A 24,046-nucleotide genomic window follows, 5' to 3' on the forward strand; every position below is an offset into this window, starting at 1 on the left:
TCTTAACACTCTGGCCTGGGGATATTTTTGTCCCTGCAAGTGTGATGGACGCAGCTTAATGTTGGCAGCTTTCAAGGCAAATTATTTGGCTTGGGTACTAGTTTGATTGCTTTTTCTAGCTTTACTGCCAAGGTTTGTTTTTTAAATGTTTATCTGGAACAGAATTATAGTCTACTGGCTGTCCTGTGTGACCTTGAGCAAATCAGGTGGTAACTGATTCCCTGCAAAGAACATGTAAATTAGGGACAATTGCATGAATCTTTTGATCAGAACCATTGTGAGGCCTACTAATTAAATTTCCATCTGCTTCTCAGTTCTGCAGTTTAACTCATTAGAAAAGTGGCAAATTAATTAATCTGTAATTGTGCTAGACCAGACTCCATTCACAAAGCAAACACATTACTGTGTATTTGCCAGGCTCCCCAAACTATCCGAGTTAATGCAAAACTTGTCAGCGACTGCATCGTTCCAAAAGTGGGCTTCAATCCAGATCTTTTCAAGTTTATATATATATTATAAGACATGATTTCATCCTATTCCCTGGCATTCAACTAATAATGCAGTATGCCAGTCAGTAACTGCTTACAATTTACATCCAGAAACAGTAACTATTGCTTACAAAATCTTCCTTACGTAACTATCTGTGTAACAAGAAAGACGTATTAAGGAAGCAGGCAGTGAGGAACTGCCATCTCCCCTCACGGCTACTTTCAACATTTGGGATAGGCCCCTCTTCTGGAGACAGTTATTACCAACTGCCTTGTGAGGAAGAACCCCATTTGCTTTGGGTTTGATGGTATCAATTTGGGCCACATTAGCCTACCTGCCACAACAAAGTGGCAGATTCTGCCTAGGTCTCAGACATGCCCTGTAAGTGCAACAACAACTGGCTGTATTACAGCAGTTCCAGGAGCTATGACACCATGATTTTTTTCTCAGAGGCTGCTAAGGCCTATTTGTGCATGTGTTTAAAAAAAAAATGCGATCAGCCTATTTCCATCCAAGGTGGTCCTTATAAATTCATTATAAATTAGAATGTTGTGCCTAAGTTTTATTGTTTTCCTTTTCCTTCCCCATTCTTATTTTCTTGCATGTCCTTTTGATTGTAAACCTGAAGATAGGGACTATGTTATTTTTATTGGTTTGTGAGTTGCTGTGGGAACTTTTCTAACTGAAGACCAGGGTATAAATGCTTTAAATAAGTAATTTTAAAAAGTAAACAATAAAATTAACTGCCAAGCTAAACTCATACAATACTAGGAGAGGTAAATTCAGGGTTGTGGGTTAGAGCCTCGTGTTGGGCAAAAGATTCCTGCATTGCAAGGGGATGGACTTAGATGACCCTCGCGGTCCCTTCCATCTCTACAGTTCTATGATTCTACTACTAAGTGACAACGAATGCTGTTGGCATCCGTCTGTCTTGAGAGACAATGGAATGCACCTCCAGGGATGAACTCAAACCGTGTGTTAGCAGTACTGAAATGACCTCTCCAGGGTCACATTACAAACTGTGAAGTTACTGTGATTGCTACAAAGCACAACTAGATTGCATGATTGCTTGAAAAGAAGATTAATGCTCAGGGGTTCAAATTATGGGCCAAGGAACCCTGAAACATAGGGGAGAAATGATTCACTGCTGTGAGAACATAAAAAGGCACTGGGGATATTCTTTGTGGCCAGCAACAACTATGTAAAGAAATCAACTATTTAATGTCTGCCCTTCATGTCAATACCTTTTTAATATTTAATCATCTTAAAACGGAAGATTCTTGCATGTAGCAGTCGACTGCATCACACATTATGTGAGAATCTCCACACAATGACATGAGATCCGAGTATGTACACACGGATGTACATATGCCTCAAACCATTTTGGCAAGTTTTCTACTCAGTACACAGGGTGGAATGAAACAAACAAAAAAATAACTCTAACATTGTACATATGTAATTCAAAGTCAGAAGTGGATTCTGCTGTGCAAAGGTGGAGAGAATGAGATTGTTTGAGCCTCCATTTAGGGCAGCAATAATAAGAACTTTGCTCATGCTCTCATGTACAAGCAATCATTTTCCCACAATTTATTGTATTCTGGAGATGAGGATTACAAATTGAAGGAACACATAACAGGAGGTTTAAAATCTCCCCTTGTGGCACTGTATTGGAATGTTTCAGGAAAGAAGGGGAGAAAAAACAACCCCAAGAAATTCAACAGATACAGCTTCTTCATCCACCTGATGCTTGGAAAAAGCTTATTTTTTGCATTTCTGTATTTCATGCATGTGTTTGAGGCATAGAAACCAAAAATAGGAGGCAGTCACCACAGTAGAGAAATTGCAACTTAAAAACTTTATTAGGGCCAAAATTCACAATGTGGTATGTAGTTACAAAGAACCTTTCCTAGGGTTGCCATATTTTGAACTAGGGGCCTTGTAGTTATAACTCTTAACAGTAGTTTGATCTCCAGTAATGAGTACATGATCATGTTTAAATCCATGCAAATAACGTACCGGTATTTCACAGGTACATCTCCACAGGCTGGTCCTTTTTGAAAGGCACAAAAGGAGGCCAAGATATGGTCAGTTGGCAACCCTGACTCTTTTTCAAACTACAATTTCTGCTGACTCTCTGAAGATGTTGAGATATGAATATACAATGACTCAACAGAACCCACCTATGGCATCATCATCTACTCAGCCAATCACCTTTCTTCTCTCTATCCCCTTATGATTTGAAGCTTGCTCAACAGATGACAACCGGCAGTTGACTACTGGTGCTTGAGGGTACCAGTATCAACGTTATAAAAATGATTGTCGCCTTCTTTATTTGTATCTTTTCTATGCTGATAGCCCTCTTGGAGGTAAGTGATAAATAAAAGGAAGTACCTCCAAATATAAGCTGCACTGTTTTCCAGTTTCAGACCCTGAAAAGTTAAAGTGTGGCTTATATTCGCGACATTTTACCATATGCTGCCGAAAGCGGCTGGGGAGTGTGGGCTGCCAACCAGTTTGGAGGCTAGGGAGCTGCGTGCCCATCTCCCAGCTGGTTGGCCGTGTGTGCAGCTCTCTACAATCATTTCAATATACCGGTAACTAAAACCCTAAACCTAAAGTACCGTATTTTTCACCCTATAGGACACACTTTTCCCCCTCCAAAAATGAAGGGGAAATGTGTGCGCGTCCTATGGGGCGAATGCAGGCTTCAGGAAGCTATCCGCAAGCCTTGGGAGCCCAGCGGGAGTTCCCACGGGGCTCCCAAGGCTTGTGGACAGCAGCCTGCAGCCCGAAACCCGGGGAGCGCAGCGGAGCGCACTCCGGGCTTCGGGCAACTCTCCGCAAGCTTGCGGAGCCCGGCAGGAGTTCCCGCCAGGCTCCGCAGGCTTGCGCACAGCTGCCTGCAGCCCGAAGCCTGGGGAGTGCGACGCTGTGCACCCCGGGCTTCGGGCAGCTCTCCGCAAGCCTTGGGAGCCCGGTGGGAGCTGAGGCGGCCAGTCAGTCTCTTCTCCCTCCTCGTAGAAAAGCCCGCAGGAGCCGCACGCTCCTTAAAGGGTGTGCGGCTCCTGTGGGCTTTTGCGGGAGGTGGGGGAATTGCCATCGCCGTGCACAGCCCCTCCGGCCGGGAGAGGCTGCGCGCGGCTTTGGCACAAGCCAAGACAGCCAGCGGGATGGATCCTGCTCGCTGTCTTGACTTCTTTGCTCTTTGGGGCTGGGGGGGACCCGGGCTTCCCTTGGCAGCCCCGAGAAGCTCTGGGAGAAGCAGACAGGCGTTTTTTCTTGATTTCCCCCTCTAAAACTAGGTGCGCCTTATGGAGCGAAAAATACGGTAACTAATAAGCAGATAAAACAGATCCTTAGCCAATAGTGTTGCAGGCAAAAATGCCTTAGCTCAGGCTTCTTCAACCTCGGCCCTCCAGATGTTTTTGGCCTACAACTCCCATGATCCCTAGCTAGCAGGACCAGGGGTCAGGGATGATGGGAATTGTAGTTTCAAAACATCTGGAGGGCTGAGGTTGATGAAGCCTGCTTTAACGCCTAGGTCTCGCCAATAAAAAAATCTCAAGTTGTCATCTGTTGAGCAAGTTTCAAATCATAACCGGAGAGAAAGGTGACTGGCTGAGTAGATGATGTCATAGGTGGATTGTGTTGAGGCATTGTATATTGCCGGTGGCTGGGGAAGCTGTGTGCCCGCCTCCCAGCTGGTTGGACATGTGCCACCCCACTCCCACTGCCAAGCAGCTAGGGAGCTCACGCCGCCAACCAGCTGGGAAATGGGCGTGCTGTTCCCCCAGCCACCCCCAATATATAATGACTTAACAGAACCCACCTATGATATCATCATCTACTCAGCCAATCACCTTTCTTCTCTCTATCCCCTTATGATTTGAAGCTTGCTCAACAGATGACAACCGGCAGTTGACTACTGGTGCTTGAGGGTACCAGTATCAACGTTATAAAAATGATTGTTGCCTTCTTTATTTGTATCTTTTCTATGCTGATAGCCCTCTTGGAGGTAAGTGATAAATAAAAGGAAGTACCTCCAAATATAAGCTGCACTGTTTTCCAGTTTCAGACCCTGAAAAGTTAAAGTGCGGCTTATATTCGCGACATTTTACCATATACTGCTGAAAGTGGCTGGGGAGTGCAGGCTACCAACCAGTTTGGAGGCTAGGGAGCTGCGCGCCCATCTCCCAGCTGGTTGGCCGTGTGTGCAGCTCTCTACAATCATTTCAATATACCGGTAACTAAAACCCTTAACCTAAACTAACTAGAATTAATTACCGTATTTTTCGCTCCATAAGACGCACCTTTTCCCTCCTAAAAAGTAAGGGGAAATGTGTGTGCGTCTTATGGAGCGAAACGGGGAGGCAAGCAGGAAAAGCCCCCAAGAGCCGCACACAAGCTCCGCGTGGCTATTGCGGGCTTTTCCCCAGGTGGGAGAAGGGACTGAGGCAGCAAGTCAGTCCCTTCTCCCTCCTCGTAGAAAAGTCCGCAGGAGCCGCAGGAGTACCATATACTGCTGAAAGCGGCTGAAGAGCGGGCCACCAACTAGCTGGGAGGCAAGCGTGCAGCTCCCCCAGCCACTGCCAAGCATATACTGTGCAAATTGGTTTTGTGGAAGTGGGAAAAAAGAATTTTGATCTAAAATAACTATTTTTCTAAGCTGCAGCACCAGTTTCCAGTTGTACCTGAGCTGAGTAGTGACACAGTGTTTTTGATGACAGTGAAGATGATAAAGGGGATGCTGAAACCTTTCCAGTCTTGGCGGTGGCAGGGGGAGCTGCACATTCACCTCCCAGCTGGTTGGCGGCCCGTGCTCCCCAGCCGCTTTCAGCAGCATATGGTAAAAGATAGGCTTCCCATCAACGGAGCAAGCCAGTTGGTCCCAAGACTCAGTTATTAGAAATATCAGAAATTCTATCTATATACTCATAGCTGTCTTTTTCATTGTGTGTGACATATCTTCATCCAGGGATTGATAAAGAAATTCCAGGGCAAAGGTAAGTAGATGAAAGCATATCTCTGAAGACTTTTTTTTTTTTGGTTTCCTCAGAAAATAAAGAAGAATGCTACATGTTCTATCCAGAGATGCCTTGCTCCTCTGCAGAATTACAAGCTCTGGAAGAACTGGGTAAGCTTTTAACTTAGTAATGCAAATACATGCACACCAGGTATAGGAATGATCCAGAGATATCAAAGATATTCTCAGCTCTTGTCCTGTTGTTCATTGCCCCCACCCCCGACCTCTTCTTCGGGCACTTGAGGCAACTAGATGTGCTGAGAGGGTGCATGTGAGGCTTTGAGCAGAGTTGGGATTCTGGAGATGCTGTGATAGCTGCAGGAGAAAGTAGAAGAATAACCTAATAAACACAAATACGTCACAGTGAGTTTATTAACTTCACATGGACTTACTTGAAAGTAAGTGTGCTCAGGATTATATCGGAACATTTCTGCCTATGTATATAAAGTAACATTAGAAGTTGTCAAAACAAAAAAAATTCCTTCCAGTAGCACCTTAAAGACCAACTAAGTTAGTTCTTGGTATGAGCTTTCGTGTGCATGCACACTTCTTCAGATATCTTGGTATCTGAAGAAGTGTGCATGCACACGAAAGCTCATACCAAGAACTAACTTAGTTGGTCTTTAAGGTGCTACTGGAAGGAATTTTTTTTGTTTTGACTATGGCAGACCAACACGGCTACCCATCTGTAATTAGAAGTTGTGTTCACTAGAGGTAAGCTTGCCCACAGAATCTGCTATAATAAAAATATTAATAAATGAAATAATGGAAGAAACTTATGCTTAAACAGCAATATCATTTTGGTGCTACATGGGTAGTGGAATAGTAATTAGTGGGTCTGGGTGCTCAATGGGAAACCAATGCAACCTATTAGAGATTTAGGAATTAGCAAGCTATCTCTTAGTACCCTTTGCCAATTTAGTCCTACAGTTCCTACACATCATCATCATTATTGAACCTACTTTAATGCAACTAGGAATTCTTTTAAGACCCCATTTGTTGAGCTTTCCTATGGGCAAGTCTGAATCTGTGCCAGAGCTGAGCGGAATTTTCCTTCCAATACCAGAGCTGAGTCCTAAAAGACAACCCTAATGAGGGTCCACAGTGGAGCGGCATTGTGGATTTACCACTGCATCCCAAGCTCTAATCGCTTGTACTGGCCAGTGTAGAAATTGGGTGGGGACATTCATTATTTCCTTTTTTTACTGTGTGATGAGGCCCCTTGAGAGAGATGCAGGGCTTTGAACCCAGCAGATCCAAACCCGTCAGCACCTTGCCCTGTCTTTGAGATCTAACGCTTGCGATCACCGGAGGTAGCTTGATTTATTTACGACTTCTTATCTGCCCACCGCTGTATTTATTTAATAAATTTAAGTACCTCCAGGTTGTCATAAAACCTCTGAGCAGAAGTATTGAAATTATAAATTGTATTTATTATTATTATTTATTGGATTTAAGACCGTAGCCCTAGGCCTCACCCCGCAATCTGAGGCTTGGTGACCCTCCTTCCCCCACCCTCAAATCAAGGTGCCTAGTCTGACCCCAAGTTATTTTGGCACCTGCTGATGCATAAAAACCCCACCAGAACCACCTTCTAGGAACGAAACCGAATAGCCGCTTGCCGCCCTCTCACGACACTCCAGACCAGCCTCGTCTGAGGAGAGCCGCCTCGCTTTAACCTGGCAGCATAAGTTTCGCTTGGCCGTTGGGCAAAGCGGGGCAAACCGTTGGCGGGCGCGAGAGCGGCCGGCGGATTTAATTTCTGCCCCCTCCCTCCTCGCCCTCGGGAGCTTTATATGGTCTTGCGTGCCGCCGTCGCGCGAGGGGCCGCCTCCCGGAGGCTCACCGCTCTTGCGCTACCCCCGCTATCGCGTTTTGCGTGTACAGTTGCGCGTTCCGTCCCGTTGCGCGCGTGTGTGTCCTCTCGCTCCCACACCGGGCAGTGAGTTGGGGAGCGGAGGTGGTTTTGCTGAGTTGATTGAGTCAGGCAGGCAGGCAAGGGAGTCACCCTGCTATTTCGGATCGCCTGAGGGCACGTTTGCTGCTTCCTCCCGCCCCCCCCCCCCGCCCATGCCTGCGCCTCAGCCGGGCGCGCATCCCCCGCCCGCTTTGCGCGGCGGGGGCAAGATGCGCGTCAGCAGACCCTCAGATTTCTCCCGCCCCCTCCCTCGCCGCCAACCGACCCCCCCACCCCCACCCCATTTCCCCGCCTGAGGTAAAAAGTCCATAGTTAGAGCCGGTGACTGGCTGCCCAGCTATGCGAAGGGCGAGGGAGGAGGAGGAGGGTGGGTGGGAAACCCCTCCTGGCCTTTTCCTCGCCTCCCTCGTTCGCTCGCCTGCCTGCCTGCCTGCGAGCGGGGCTCGGGCGAGGAGCGGAGGCTTGTGGGTAACGAGGAGGCCATAGCCGGAGCAGCTATAGGAATAAGTTCCCTGAGGCGGGAGCGGGGAAAGGAGGGAAATGGTGGCGCGGTGGCTCCAGTGAAGGGGCAGGAACTTGGAAAGGGAGTGTGTGGGGGACCCCTTGAGTGACAGAAGCGGAGAGAAAGAGAGGAGCCCGATCCCAGCGAGGCGGGCCTAGCCCTCCCTCCCTCCCACGGAGGAGGAGGGGGGAGGAAGCCGGGCTCCTCCGCTGCTGGCTTCCCTCTTTCCCTCCTACCCTCCCTCCCCTCGCCTTCTCCCCGTCGGGTATTGACCTGGTGCAAAATGGCCGAGGCGGCGTGGGGGGCCCGGCCGTGACTGGTTTTCCCGCCTAGTCGGGGGGCGAGGGAGGCGGCGGCAGTTTCCCGCGGGAACCGGCCCTCCCCTCCCCTCCGCCGCCCACCTTCCCCCCTCTGCGGGCCGTTCATGCCTGGGAAGCGGAGGTGGCGGCGGGGGACGCCAAGCGGGCGGGTGGAGCAGCGGCGGCAGCGCCCGCCCCAATCGGGGGACGACGAGGAGGCGGCGGCGGTGCTGGTGGAGGAGGAGGGCGAGGGTGGCCGCGGGCGCCCCGCTCTCTGTTGCTCCTGAGGCAGGCAGGCCTGGCCGGAGCGGGCCGGGACTGAGCGGCCCCGCCGGGTCCCCTTGGGCCGCTCCTTAGGCCCCGAAGCAGATACCTACCGGCGGCGCTGGCGGCGGAAGGCGCTCCTCGCTTGCTGCTGCTGCTGCCGCCGCCCTCTCGTCCCGCTGCCGGACAGCCGTCGCCGGGCTTCCCTAGGCGCCCGGGGAGGGAGAGGAGAAAGAAGGCGGCGGCAAAGAGGGACCCTCGGGGAGCGGGAGAATGAACCACCAGCAGCAAGCGGTGAAAATGTCCGCTTCGCCGCCGCCGCCGCCCCAATCCGGAGGAGGGATCTCGGGGCGCCAGAGGAAGCTGGAGTCCATGATCCGGGACCCCAGGTCTCCAGTCAATGTGGAAAGTTTGTTGGTGAGTTCGCCGGCGGGAGAAAGAGATGCGAGGTTTTGGAGGGGTAGCTTCATATTGGAGGGAAGGGCAGGGATGGGAGAGAAACTTGTGGGTTGGGTTGTTGTTGTTTGGGGGGTGGGGAAAGGAGAGGATTTTATTTGGTGGGGGTGTCTTGAGTTCGACCCCCGCGTTTTAAGTGACTGAAGAAAGAGGCTGGCCGCCTTGGGTGTATGGGAGCCTGGATCCCACTTTTGCTTTGGAAGGGAAGAGTTGGGTGGGGGAGAGGGGATGTAAAGAGGCACAGCTTTTTCGCTACGGGCTGGTCTGGGAAAGGGTCCTGTTTAGATAAAGCAAGGGTTAATAATCGCTGTCTCTGTCCTCTTCCTCCCGCCCCTCTCCACACACCCCAAAATCTAGCGGCAGTGAGGGATTTTTGGTTGAGATACTTGATTGGATGGACGGTGCAGTTCTAATGAACATTCTTTTCTTCTTCAGGGAGGAGTGAAGGCGGGGAAGGGTGCTGGCAGTCGCGTTCAGTTTGGCCTGATGAAAGCTCTTTCCCCCCCACCTTAGAAAGCTGGGAAGGGGGATGGGTGGGAGAGAAGTAAAGAAGAAACATGCCATTGAGGGTGCAGGCAAGGGTTGTGGGGAGAGAAACATTTATGTGTCGCAGAGTAACTTTTTGTTTACTCAGTCTGGTGTGGTTAGGAATGATTCTCACATCATTCCTGAATGTATTTATTTGGAGGGTGAAGTCGCAGCTGAGCTTGCTTCTCAGTGTTGGTTAGGGATGCAGGGGTTCACTTTGATCCTAAACTTTCATGTTGGATGTTTCATTCAATGATTTGCAAATAGTTTGGTGTAAATCTGCCTGTGTTGAGATGTTAGTCCATGTTTCATGTCAGTGTCATCTTTGATCCCTTTGTCTTTGGCTTTCCAATAAACTTTGTTAATGGGAAACCAGTGTTGACATTCTGCTTCCAAGCACTGTGCAGAGTACTCAAAAAATTATGGACGTACTTTGGGAATATCTATTTTGGGAAGGTTGTTTAGTAGGAGCTATTAACTTCATTAGCTACATAAACATAAGCATTTCTCTTTAGCCTTATGTTTTTGCAAAAAACAAAACCCTTTCCTTTCCATTGGAAAGCCCATTAAGGAAGAAATATAGGTCTGAGATTTTTCCATTTCTAAACATGTGGTGTGAGCGGTACAATAAGCAAGTTCCCTATATAAGAAAATAGCTTTTGGGATATCACATACTTTATCCCTCCTCTTGGAGAAAGAGGAATGGGATTTTTGTTTCTGTTCCAAGAGTTTCTCTCTGCAGGCATTTTTTTTGGGGGGGGGGGCAGGGAGAAGCAGCTGGAGTCATTTGCAAAAATGACTCAGTCCTGCTTGGCCAAAGTACAGGAACTGACTAAACTGTGTGTGTGTCTGTCTATGCCGGAGGCAGTAGGGATCTATGCTTGTTACAGACCACTTCAGGGTGTACTGATGGTATTCATGACACTTGAAAAGTATTGCAGAATGTTTCAGTAGGCTATGCTTGTGTTCAGCAAAGAATGCTGCTTCTCAGCATCCAGTCTCCATGTGCTTATTTTCCTCTTCATTTAGTGAGCCTTCTGGCTACAGAAGCAGAAGCAGTTATGAGAGTAGATAACATAAATTTCAAATAAATACTTAATTTGGGGATGACTCTTCCTTCCCTCCTCAGCAATTCAATCTTTTACAGTTGTTAACTGTTGGATTGTTATATGAGTAGGACCTTACATAATCAAAGTAAGTCATTTCAAGTAAACTTTCTTCATACATGTACATTTATAAATGGCCATTTGTTTGTACATGTATAGCTGCTTTTCATCTGCACCTGTGTCAGTTTTCATCTAGTAACTCTAGTAGTAGAAAGGATGGTTGTGTGTTTCTTTTTATTATATGTAATTTGTCAGTATAGCCTTTTTCTGTGTATGGCATTGTTTGTTGATATCTATGGTCGAGACTTTGACGTATTTAGCAAATGAATAAACGCCCAACTGTGCTATTTGTGTGGAGAGGTTGCATTTTCAAGGTGTATTAATTCTCAATATAAACTGTAATACTCAGGAAAAGCAAAGACTTGTACAAGAGTTGTAACTCCCTTTTATAGGAATTTTTATAGCCAGTGCCACACAAGATGTTACGGTATACCGCCCTCTTGATCCTAACGAAGTTCATACCTTTCTAAGTTTTTTATTGCACTTTGGCTAAGTATAAGGGGAAAGAAGTCTTGTTCTAGTTGCCATGGGCAGTCTAGGCACCTTTTTTGCAGTGACGTTTATCGCCATTATTGTTATCGATTTCATTACTATACTCTTATATTTTAAAGGAAAAAACTCAAAGCGGTTTACAACACATTAAAACATCTAAGAAAACAATCCAGAAGAAAACAAATTCAAGCTTCAAGGAAAATATTTCAGATCCTTCTCTAATATTCATTTAATATAGCTACCCCATAGCAGAAGTATTCTAGGAAGCCAGTGTAGTGTAGTGTAGTGGTTAAAGTGTCTGACTAAGACCTGGGAAATCAGGGTTCAAATCCCCACTCAGTCACGAAGCTCACTGGGAGACCTTGAGTCAGTCACATCTTCTTAACCTACCTTACAGGGTTGTTGTAGGGGTTAATTGAGGAGGGGGATTAATCATGTACTCCTTGGAGGAAAAGGTGGGATATAAATGCAATAAATAAGCTCTTCTGCTTTCCTGCTTTAAAAAGCTGGAGGGGCTAGCCAGGTGGAAATGTCAGTCACCAACCTGGCATTTGGAGATCTCCACGGGGCCACAGTTAGACCTGCGCCAGTCACAAAATGCTCCTGGTGCCAGGGGTATTTAATGCAAGGTCTGACCTGCTGCACAATGCCTCCTCTTGACGATAGGGTTTGATCTAAAGGCATTATTTGTGTTGGAGATGGGGAAATGCACTCCCAAACTGATACTCAACAAATACTATTCTGGATCTGATTATTTTTTTTAATAGAAAAAAGTTATCTCTTTATGAAAGATAATAGGAATCCCTACTCCTATTGTGCAGACAGGCCAAGGGTGAGAGAGTAACATGCCCAAGAGCATGGTGTCTATGAAATAAGAGCGCAAGCTTAAGTCCACTCTGTGAATTTCTATATGCCTTCCATGTACTTCCTGTTGAGAAGATTGAAGAACCCAGCTCATAAAACTTGGCACTCAAACAAAACTCACAGAAATCGTGATTGGTAACTTCCTGACATATTTTTATATTACTTGGGAATCTACAAATATTTACATTTAATATCAGTGGTATGCAAGGCCTTAGTTTGGGGTTCAGAAAGCCCCTTGGTGCTTATGAGAATGGAATGCAGCTGCATTGAGAGGTGGGAATTCTTCCTTTCCCTCTCATGGCCGGAGCAGAGGTAACTTGTTAAATAAAATATAAGGAGAACATGGGCTAATGCCAATGATGGTAATAGTAAGAATGTATTAAAGAAATTGAGGGTGTTGCCAATAGAGTGGGAAATCTGCATAGCGTGTGCCACAGAAATTAGGTGAGGTTTAGTAACACAAAGTTTTTTCGTATGCGGATTGGAGCTAATAAGTGCATTTACCTTTTGTTGAAGGTTCATCCGTATGGATTTGAGAGTAAAGGGCCTATAGTCCCGTCACAATCTCTTGAGCTGACGGAGAGTAAGGCAAGTAGACATTTTCATAACAAGCCACTCTGAATAGAATTGATTTGATTAAGGATTAGCTAAGAACAAATGCGACAATAGTGTACAACAGAGGTTTTCAACCTTTTTGAGTCCACGGCTCCCTTGACCAACTACATTATTTCTGGGACTCCCCTGTGGGGAAACATGCTCTAAGCCTCAGAAGCCAAGCTATGTCACCCCTTGCCTGCAGAGCCGGCAGCCCCGCACCCCTTTTTGAACACCCTCCCTAGTGGAGTGTGTCCTCAGCCTCCTCTCCTCTCCCCTGGTCACCACTGCCCTGGTCTCTTGAGCTGCCTCCTCCCTCACCAGCCCCAGAGGCACCATTCGCCTGGGTAGCTTGTAGCTAGGGCTGCTGCAACAAACAGCCACACAAGCCTTCGGGAGGCAGAAATATGAGAGGGCATCAGAGGAGGGAGAGAAGGAAAGAGGGACAGAGGCCAGTGTTGCCCACAGCACCCCTGCCCATTTAAGGCACCCCAGGATGACACGGCACACTGGTTGAAAACCACTGGTGTACAAGCTTGTCTAATAATCCATAGGCAAGCGATCCATATCTATCCATTGCTTTGATAAACCTTCATTTTCTCCTCACTATGAGCTTTTAAAGCTAGAATGCACAAGCATTTTTTCTCTTCTTATCACTCTCCACTGACTAGCCACGATCCTTTAATGCCAGGCAAGAAAGACAGCAACACTCAGTGCAACACCGAGTTTATTGCTAATAGGGACTCTGGGGGCTGAATCTCTCATACTGCTGTATGGGAGACAGGTTGAAGGATGACTGCTCACTCTTCCCCTTCTACTACATATCCTGGCTATAGAAAAAATGGAAATCTGATATGCTGCTGGTTGAGAAGAGAACATCACAGGTGAAGTGCATCCAGGTGGCTTTTCTCTGAAGCTGAGGCAAAGAGTGGTAGTAAATTAATTGGCCCTATGTCTTACTCTTCTCCCATCCTCATGTGTTCCACCTAAGACTTGCCCAGGCCACCCAAATACTGTCTGTGCTACAAAGCCGTCCTGATAATCACAGTGCTGCTCAGAATTCCACAGTATCCAAACTTCAGTCTGGACAGGCAGCAGTCGTGGATGAGGCTGTTGTTGGCATGGGTCCTCCAGTGTAGCTTCCACTTTCTGCGACAGGATTATTAGCTGTTTAATGCTGCAGGAGAGAGTGCTCTGTGTACAGCCTTCCAGTGCAAAATACGGAGTTGCAATGTGGTGATTGCAAATGTTGCAATCTGCTGTATGGAGAAATGCCGCATATTCGACTTTAAGAGTTTGTGTCTGTTGTAAATACAGCATAAGATGGAGGAAGCAATACACATGGTTCTCTTCCTGAAACTTGGGCAAATACCATTTCTCATTTGGATATTTGCTTGGAGACGGTTGCTCCCTGAGGTGAGAGCTGGTGACTATATATAGAAAGACTGAATTAGAGAATTCTGGCTTTTCAATGTATTGTTGCCCAGAAGCTACACATCTAGCGTCAGGTGTGTCACTATAACAGAAGTCCTACTTGGCTGTTATATTTACATGTAGTCTACATGCTATTTGGGTGTTCTGCTCATGTGTAAATTTACATGGAAGCATGGATGGGTGTGTTAAGCTCTGCTTCCCCCAGGCCATCTCTGTCTCCTTCCAGTGCATGTAGAGCAAGAGTCTGAAACAGGGAGCCTCCGTGAGTAAAGGAGGCTTCAAAATCATACCTTTAACCTCCATAAGTCAAGGGCCTTAAGTGGGCTTGCCATCATTCTTCCTAGTTGTGTGTAGGTTTGCAGCTGAGCAGATTGCCCAAATAGGGCCAGAATGAAAGGCATTTCTGTCATCCAGATTTTGTTTTGTACAAAGCTGTATTCAGATTTTTATCAAGAGGTGAGAAGGCTTAAAAAGTGCTCTCCCACCACAAGGCCCAAGTATCCTTGTTTGCACAGGCTCCTCTTCAGAACTTAACATGTTTGTCTTATCTGGGCTCCTGATTATGGGATGTTTTCTAAGCATGTTAACTGAATGCCATAGAAACCTTCAGATCTTCATGCTAAACACAAAGTTCTGAAAGGAAACCTACACACCTGGGGAAGTTGAGGTGAGATTTCCACTACACATTTAACAACAACAACAATAATTTATACCCTGCCCATCTGGCTGGGTTTCCCCAGCCACTCTGGGCGGCTTCCAACAAAATATTAAAAATACAATAGTCTGTTAAACATTAAATGCTTCCCTAAACAGGGCTGCCTTCAGATTTAAACCCTCACATATCCAGACAAATGCTTTAATTGGTCTCAAAGTGTCTTTGGCCTTGTAATTTAAAAATTGTGGAGCTGTCATTCATTCAACAGCACCTATGGGTTGTATCCAATGTTAGTCATAGAGTACAACCATTTAAATGAATAGACATGATGTAACATAGATCTATTAATTTCACTGGATCTGTTTTGAGTAAAACTTAGTTGCATACAAAACAGCCACACCACCACCCTGAAAACAAGTAGCAAATTTGGAAGAAACTACAGTAGCTGGTTATTTCTCTCTGATACTTAGTTTTCAACATGTAGGGAAGTTTATTTTTTGTGGGAAAGAGTTGAAAGATTCCTTATCTGTAGTGTGGAGTACAACTTTTCCACTAGATTCTGATGAAGATATAACTTGTGATAAGTTGAGATTCAGTTGCATTCTATGCTGCCAAAGGAGGATGATCTTGCCTTGAGCTAGGAATACAGTATGATAATAACCTCTATTAATTCACCTGTCTCCTTGTAGTTAGTGTGTTATTAAGGAACCATCTTCTCTAGTGATTAAAAGCAGTATGCAAACAAATGCTTCCATAAATATCCTTGTGCTGTGCAAACCAATAAAACCCCCACAAAAAAGTTGTGAAGCAATCAAGCAGATAACATACATATAAAATGCATAATTGACTGCTTGCAGGTGGTTCCTTTGTGTTTATCTGGTTGATTTACACTTCACATTTCTCTGTCTCTGTGCAAAAATACAGCTTACATCCTTCAGCAGATGCACACAAAATAAATCCTTGATGCAAAATCACATTTTTAAACAGCTTTTCGGACAGCAACTTTGCCCTCTTCAATGTGTTCCTCTCTGCCAACCTGTTAGGGTCTTGAGCTACCCCTGCCACTTGCTGTTCTCTTCTGCCAAACCCAATTTGCCCAGTATTGCTTTCTTAATGTTGTGCTTTTTTGTAAGTACTAGGTAAGAGACTATTTGGTCGTGTTTTGATTTAAGGGAAAGTGTTATTGGGCACCGATTCTAAAACAGAGTTAACTTGATGGTTCACTGTTGCAGTCAATTGTTATCTGACTTTGGCGATCACTTGTAGCCGGGTAAGATTGTCTTCCTTGAATATGGTCTTAACGGTGAGTCTGTAAGTGACTGGAGGCCAATTCTGAATTCACACATCCTTCCACAGTGGGGACATAGGTTTCTGGGTGAGAGTTGATCACGGTGAGGGTTTGCCAAATGTGCCTTCCTCTTAGCTTGTTTCTACTTTTTGCCGAGTTTGTGCTTCTTCAAAGTCCAGGATGCCTTTGGTAAAGGCTGTTCTCCAGTTGGAGCACTCACAGGCCAGTGTTTCCCAGTTATCTGTTTTTATACTACATTTTTAAAGATATGCATTGAGAGAGCCTTTAATCTTCCTTTGTTGTCCATCAATATTTCACTTTCCATTCCATAGAATACAATCAGGTATCTGAACAACATGACAGTCCAACAGAGTTGATGTTGAAGAATCATTGCTTCGAAACTGGTGATCTTTGCTTCTTCCAGTACACTGACTTAGTTAACTAAGGCAATGTTATAGTATAGTTTGCTCACACATCAACAAGATTTGTAATTTATTGACTCTTTCTCTCCTACTGTTTGTGCAATGGGTGAATGAAAATGACATATATTCTCCTGTGAAAGCAGAGAGGTGCTGACAGTTTGTTCTTGTATCATCTTGATGTGGTTATTTAAATAGCTCATGCTGCTTCTTTTCTCCTGGGAACTATGGGTGATTATGAAACATAAAGTTTGAGTTATACCCTCAGCAGTGTTCCGTACACACGAAAACACACCATACTTGTAGGGAGTCACAAGGAACATGGTTACTCACTTTCTTGAACACTGGCACTTTGACAGCTCACACATTAAAATTAATATATAGTTAAATGTCATAAATGCCACCTTCTGTAGGAAGTGTTAATGTGCAGGGCCTTAATTTTGAAGTGTTCTGTCAATTTTTCACTTTTCATTAACCAGTTTAATTGTGGCTACAGTTTTATTGTGTTTGGATGCTTTTATTTATGTTTTTAAAAAAGCACTGCAAAAAGTTAATTTTTCTAAAGAAGCCATAGGTTGTTGAGAGGAGTCTATGATTAACAGCTGTTCCACTTTTGAAGGGATTTATCCTTATTTTAATGGAAGATGTTGCTGCACAACTTAGCAAATAGCTCTTGTCTCAGAATACAAACTGAGAACTCACATATTCAGAAACTCTTGGTCCACCTTTGTTTTGCAGTTCTTGACTGAATTACCTAGTCAAACTGTTTATTGTATATTTGTCTTAAAAGTTTACTGTCAACTTCAAGCAGTATTGGTTAAATCAGTTCTCATACTCTCTTTCTCCCCACACAAGTGGTCTCTACTGCCTTAAGAATACATTTTGTTGTCAATGTAAGGTGTAAATCAATCATGAATATAACTGGCAAGAATTTCAATGAGTGTTGTGGTAGTTTGAAAAAGTGCTGCTATGATTGCAGAAATCACTGCTGTTAACTCTGATTAGCAGATTCACATGTAATAGTTGTCTGTGCAAGCAATGTGGAATGACTGTTTTACATGTACAGTACTGCAAAATGTCTTGTGTGATGCAGTCCTTAGCATTAGGTAAATTAGATGTTTCTTTTAAGTTAAATACAGAGTATTGATTCCTCCCCAATAAAAAATGTATAAATTAAGCATCTGCTTATTCCAGTTAACTCTGGCTGTGTTGTGTGGGAAAGGATATTGGCTTTAAGATTATGTGCAAACTATGGGACTGTTTCCAGTTGTGATCTGAGGAAGTCTGAGAGGACCAGAAAGCCTTATTTGTTCATTTTGCATCAGGATGTGACTCCCCACCCTTTCTCTCTCCCTTGTGCTTGTTCCTGATTCTTATGGCAGGAAAATACAAAAATAAACTTCTTGCAGTCTGTTTCCCCATGGAAAAAAAATAACCCTTGAATTTATGTAAACTCAACTATTGATATGTGATGGTGATGCTGTATGAATTCTTTTTAAGCAACTCAGCAAATTATGCTACATTTATATGAGACAATAATACCACTTCTAGTGATACTAGATTGTTACTTGATATGTGTACTGAAAATATGTGACAGTTTTAGTGAAAATAATTTTCAGTTCTGGGCTATTTAAAATATGCAGTTCATTTAAAAGCAGTATCAAATGTGTGTTGCAGTTTGTACTATAAATTGAGATTCCAAGTTAGGGGTATACATTTGTTCTTGTCTAAAGGCCAGTTCTCAGACTCCCCTCCCCCAGCCCTGCATGCAGTTACCCTAGAGAAGCATTGTGTGAACTGGAGTAATGTGGGCAGGTTGGCTGCCATGATCACGCTGTTGAGTTCTTCTGTGCAGTTGCATTCTTCTGTGTGCATTTGGGGGGGGGAAATATGGGCTCAAAGTCTAATTAGTTTGTTAGTTTGCACTATGAGTTAGAAATGTTTGTTCAAATAAACAGAAAGCAGAACTGGTTCAGAGGGCTATTTATCCTAGGTAGTTGGGACCAGTTATTGAATAGTAATGGACACTCCCATAAAGCACCAGGTTTTGCCAAACTTAACATGGAGTGTGAATATGTTGCAAGGTTCAGAGTTTAAAAAGAAAATAGTTTACAACTTTACTGTGTTTAGGGAGACTGTTTAATTTTATGAATGAACATTGTGGAAATACAGAGATACATTTTAGTTCCTTTTCTAAGCTACTCCATTTCCTCTAGTTCTGTCTCCACAGTAGGCTGGGCTACATAAAAGCAAGGAATCTTCTGGCTATTGCTCACTCTTGCTTTTGCACCTGCAGTGTGTCTCCTTCACAGTGTATATGAGTTTGACATTGCCCCCTTTACTTCTGTATTTGGCAGAAGTGTTGGCCAGTGATTAAGGGGAATGTTTATATGGAACACAAACTATAGGTAAATTGAGTCATTTTTCTATAGTAGATGTATTAACATCTGCTTTCATGATAATATTGAATGAGTGGAGAGTAAAAAGGCTGTCTTAATGTATAACAGTTCTGGGGAATTGTGGTCCTGTGTTCAGTCCATGCTTCTGACATCCGGTGCCTGAAGATACTTCCCATAGCACTTTTCATGGAGGTACTTAATGCTTTTGACACACATCTTGATGGCTGGACCTCCCTGACTATTTAATTTAGAAGCTGGATAAAATGGGCCTGCTCATTTTAATAGCAAACTTATAGCTTTGTTAAGTTAGCAATGGCCACAAAACATCAGTTAGTATTCTTTGGCTTGGAAATAGGAGATAGTACTGATATTGTCAGCATTCCCATAGTGAAATGACTAGCATTTTATTGACATACACAGGCTGCAAGACAGGGATCAAATTCTTGTGTTGTGAGATTTCAACAGTGCTTTGCGTGTTCTGTTAATAGGTAGCTAAAGAGGTTCCTGGGTTGCATGTAAATTTTTGCTGAGTGGATGACACAGACAGCAAGCCAGTTGAAAAGCAATACAATGTTTATGTAACCCTTTTCAGTTTGAGCCTAGTCAGGAAATGCAATACTATGCCGTGAAGGACTTTTGTGCAAACTAATTACACAGCTCAGCACTGTAGAATATTTTGTAGAGAATCCCCCCCCCTTTCATTTGTATTTGTTGCAAGGAATTTTATCTCAAGTTGGTAGACTAATATCAGTGTAGATAAAATCTTTTAGGAGTTGCTTTTTAAAAAGTTAAATATTGTATTCAACTAAATAACCGCGCATATGGAACAACTTCCAGGAACATAGCAGACCCCCCCCCCCATGCCCTGTCTCCAAATTCTCCTCTAGGGGGTTGGGGTAACTCCTAGATTTGAAGGGGTTAGGGGAGGAGAGTTGTGATTATCGGGGAGGGCACCAGGCTGGAGAAGGCAGCTCTAGAACAAGAAAAAGGTATGGGTTTATTGTGTATATATGCTGTAAGGAAGCTTAAATGCTGTTATAAACATATATCCTTGATAGAAAGAGCCATTGGAGTCATTGAGGCAGAATTCAGAGAAGGATTTGAATGTTGGCTTTTGAAGACTTAGCATGAAAGCTTAGAGAGTTTATTTTCACAACCACAAATGTAACTGTAAAAACAACAAGATGGAAAAGGATTAGTTTGCCTCTTAAAAAAAACAAAACTATTAACTTGTGTCAAAAGTGTTGGTATGACAAACTTCCTTTTTGGAATTTGGAGCATGAGTTCACTTTGTTCAGTGTCTAATTCAAAAAATATTTTCCATTACATCTATTACTGAAAAGCAGAGAACTTCATACTTGATTCCCACTAAAGTACTTTTTTTTGGGGGGGGGGAGGTGGGGGAATGCATCGTTGCCTTGACTTTGAAAACAGTTGGTAGTTTAGTTCTTTAAAGGCGCTCCATATATGATTCCATTTCTGAAAGTGGATATTAAAAGCTTTATTCAGAAAAATATTTATTCTGAAGATTCTGAAAATGTTCATCTGCTGTCACATTGCTGATAGATGCTACATTTTATCTTAAGAATGTGCTATAAAGACTCCAGAGTGGATCCTAATTTGTTTTGGTCCTAGAGAGATTCGGAGCAAAGAGCCTTTCTTGTGAGATGAATTTCAAAGCTGGTTTAACAGATAAACCCTCATAGTCCCCCTCTCTGTGCTTCCACACCATATTTTTGTAAATTTTAAAGCCTCTTAAGACATGGATCTTGAGTTCAAGTTCGCTCCATAGATGGAGGTGTTGTCTAGACTTTAAAAATAATATCTTAAGCCGCTTCTTAAAATATTCATTCCAGGGGTCATATTTTTGCACAGAGGTAAGCAGTATGATATCAAGCCTGACTGCTGCCATTTGAATTCAGCAGTTAACTGAAAATGAATACTAATAATACAGTGGTGTGGGTAGGTGGTTTTTGGGCTGAGGAATTGGCATTTGGTCTGTTTTGGATGTGGCTGCTCTTCCTTCCCCTGAAAAAGCAGGTGGGCACGTAGAATAGTCTTAGATCCAGCTTTGTTTCTAGAGGCCCACCTGCCCTTGTTGGCACAAAGCACCAGCTGATTTACTAGTTGTGGTCATTTCTGGACAGGGACAGTTCGACTACAGTGATTAAAGCTCTGGTGCGTTTTATGTGGGACTGCTCCTGAAGGTGATTTGGAAGCAACCAGAATCTTAACTGGTATAGCTGGATTTATGTATATCTTGCTAATTTTAAAATAACTTCCAGAAGGAAGTTAAGCTGCTGGTATTTAACTTTGAAGCTCTAAATGGCTTGGGAACCAAATACCTGAGGGATCTCCTCTTGTCATACCTATGTGCCCAGAGCACCCCTTCCTTTGCAACAAGTTTAAAATCCATCAAGTTAAAAGCCAAGAAAATAAATCTGGGGCTTTATGATCCAGTTGTCTCTTTTTTCAGAGGTGTATTACTAAATAAGAAAGGGCAAAAAAGGGGAGGGTTTCCTTGCAATGGAAATTTGGTTATGGAATGCCCTCCCTAAAGTGGATCACCTCACTTCAAAATTGCAGTCTTTATTGGAACTAGGCAAAAGTGGTCTTTTTCATTTTAGCTTGTAATTTTAGTTGTGTTAAAGATTTTTATCTATTCTGTCTTTGTATTTGCACTGTGAAAGTATTGATTGTACACTGCCCTGAAATACTAAACAGGATGAAGGGTGGTAAAATGTTTTGAATAAATAAAACATTGATATTCCTATCACTACCGCCTTCAGCACACTCAAGGCTAGAGCTCCACCCTCTTCCATTATGTTGACGATTATGTGCTTTTAATTCTGCTGTTCGTTGCTGAATGTTTTAGGAATTTGTATTTAATTTTTGCACTGTGTATTAGTTTTATACGCTGCCTCAAGTTTTAAGTATGTACAGAAAGGAGGGATATACATTAACAAATAAATAAAACAGTGATATCACTTACTATGTCTAAAATAAAGAAAACATTTACTGATGAAAGCAATAATCACCATGCTATCTCCTCCCAGGGAAAAGACCTTCAGTTCAGAAAAGTTTTCAGTGATTATTTGCAACTATGTCAGTTGACCTCCCCTAGACTTTTTTTTGAAGACTAGGTTCTGAGAGCTGATGCAGATGTTCAGTAGGGCACATGCTATTCTTGATAGCATTGTAAAACACCAGAGATTCACATGCAGGGTTACATGTTTGAGTTTTTTAAATGTTAAGATCTCACTGTATGTGAGATTCTTGCATCAGACGTTTTTACTTGGCATGCTAACGGTTCATTCCTGAGCAAGTATATACCAGTAGGCTTGCTTTTGAATATTTTTTTTTTGCAAAGTGACCCTTCCCCACGCTATCAATGGCTAGTAATCGTGATTGCTATATGTTACCTCCATTATCAGAGGCAGCATTTCCCTAAATTCCAGTTGCTGGGGAATAACAGCAGGAGAGTGAGTTTCGCAAAGGGCATCTGATTTGCCACTGGAGAAAAGAGGATTCTGAACTAAATCAACCTTTGCTGGTCAGATCCAGCATAGCTTTTCTTTGGTTCTGTGATTTCACCTCTTACTGCAGCTCTCAGTTTTTCATCCCACATAGTCCAGTGGCTTCATCAAGGAATCTTTTGCCCAACGTTGGGCTTGAACCCACTTCCCTGAGATTAAGAGTCTCATGCTCTACCAATTGATCGAGCTATGATGACAATAGACCCATTGCAAGAGCAAACTTCTTCTCACACACCGCAGGATCTAATTTGTAGATTCCCAAGATGCTGTAATAATCACTTCAAATTAGCATGTAACCACATGCATACACACTCTTGTTTTATTATTTGCTCATAAGGAAAAGTGCTAAAAAGTAAACTCCATTGCTTTGCCATAAGCAGCAATATGTTCAGCATAGGGCTCCTTTTTGGGGTCCTTGTCCAGTCCCGGGTATCCATTCTGCATTTGTCTTCCTTCTCTAGGAATATTATAGAACTTTAGCTTTTTACAATCCAGAACCCACCTTTAGCTCAAGCATGCATTTTGAGGATCTACTTCTTAATCTTTTACTACGTGTTTGTATGATGTTACTGTTGCTGTTGCAACCAGCCTTATGTCAGACAGCAGTCCAGTAATGGGTCCTGAACTTAATCTACCAACTGAAGACCCGTTTTGTAGAACTCTAGCCAGAAAGTTGGTGTTTATAAACTCCTTTAAGAAGAGACATGGAGAAAATCTGTAATCAAAACAATTAAAAAGGAGAGAGAGAGAGACAGAGACATGGAGCATATGTGCATGTATCAAGGGGTGTGTCAAGTGTTGTCTCATTTAGTTCTGTATATACACTTCCATAAAGCCTCAGGTCTGTGCAACTTTTTTATGACACTGTCTGCTTTAATGTGCAAGCTCATGACAACCTATTCATTATTATTCATAATGGCCTCTCTAGCATAAGGTCTGGCAGGCATTATTGTGAGTTTTGTGCTTTGTGGTATAATGTCCCATTCTTTGTATAAGGTTGCCTTGTGTCCAGACCTGGATTTTCTTCATTAGGTGGTTTTTAATGTTTACCTTACCAGTGGTGTTTTCTCTGCCACCAAATCCCCAGGAGGTCAGAATGCATGACTTGCATACTTTGAAAGAGTGATGGGGCAAGCAGCTGTCTACCCAGATAGGACAGCAATCTTGTGGAAGGATAGCATCATATTTGTGTGCTGTTCTTGTGTGTTGCTATTCAGACTTTCACAACAGAAAATTACTTGCCCCGTGGGGATTCTCCTTTCTCTCATCTCCCTTCACTCCCCTGCACAACCCCATCACCTGCTCTTGAGGATACTTCAGTCTTCTGGTATCCATGAAAACTCAGAGTCTGGGGCACCTGCCCAGGGGCACCACTGGAAGCCTTCATGGGTACTATGGCACCCAGGGACGCCAGTTTGGGGACCTCTGCATTACTTGTTCTTTAGAATTGATTGGAGCATTTATATGGTAGAATATAGCAATATTTGTTCTTCAAAATAACTCCATAAGAATATATAACAAGTACATTGCTTATTATTGGCAAATTTGGTGGAACTCCTTCTGATATTATAATTGCCTTATATATTTTGATAGCTGGAGATATGGGAGGTTTATGTGTTAAATATATTCTGCTCTTTATGCTTCATCAGAATCAAAGTCTTCAACCATGAGCAACTGTGATAGAGATGGATATGTGCACACAAAGCAGCGTGGGTTGTAT

The 24,046-nt window shown here is 43.6% G+C and overlaps 1 protein-coding gene across 7 annotated transcripts in view; it reads left to right on the forward strand.

The window, feature by feature from the left end:
* The first annotated feature begins 7,786 nt into the window (after nucleotides 1-7,786).
* ROCK2 (Rho associated coiled-coil containing protein kinase 2) overlaps nucleotides 7,787-24,046 on the forward strand; it is a 72,031-nt gene continuing 55,771 nt past the window's right edge. For 3 of the 7 annotated variants that reach the window (XM_077926343.1, XM_077926345.1, XM_077926344.1), the window contains exon 1: nucleotides 12,568-12,589. Coding sequence is in view for 1 of the 7 variants with exons in the window: in XM_028722538.2 (XP_028578371.2) it covers nucleotides 8,769-8,912 (144 nt within the window). In the remaining 6 variants the exon portion in view is untranslated. Of the gene's footprint in view, nucleotides 8,913-12,566; nucleotides 12,590-24,046 lie in introns of those variants that run through there. The other 4 variants (XM_077926346.1, XM_077926347.1, XM_028722538.2 and 1 more) reach the window with 3 other exon arrangements.

Source organism: Podarcis muralis, chromosome 3 (genome assembly GCF_964188315.1).
Source record: "Podarcis muralis chromosome 3, rPodMur119.hap1.1, whole genome shotgun sequence".
Taxonomy (NCBI): Eukaryota; Metazoa; Chordata; class Lepidosauria; order Squamata; family Lacertidae; genus Podarcis; species Podarcis muralis.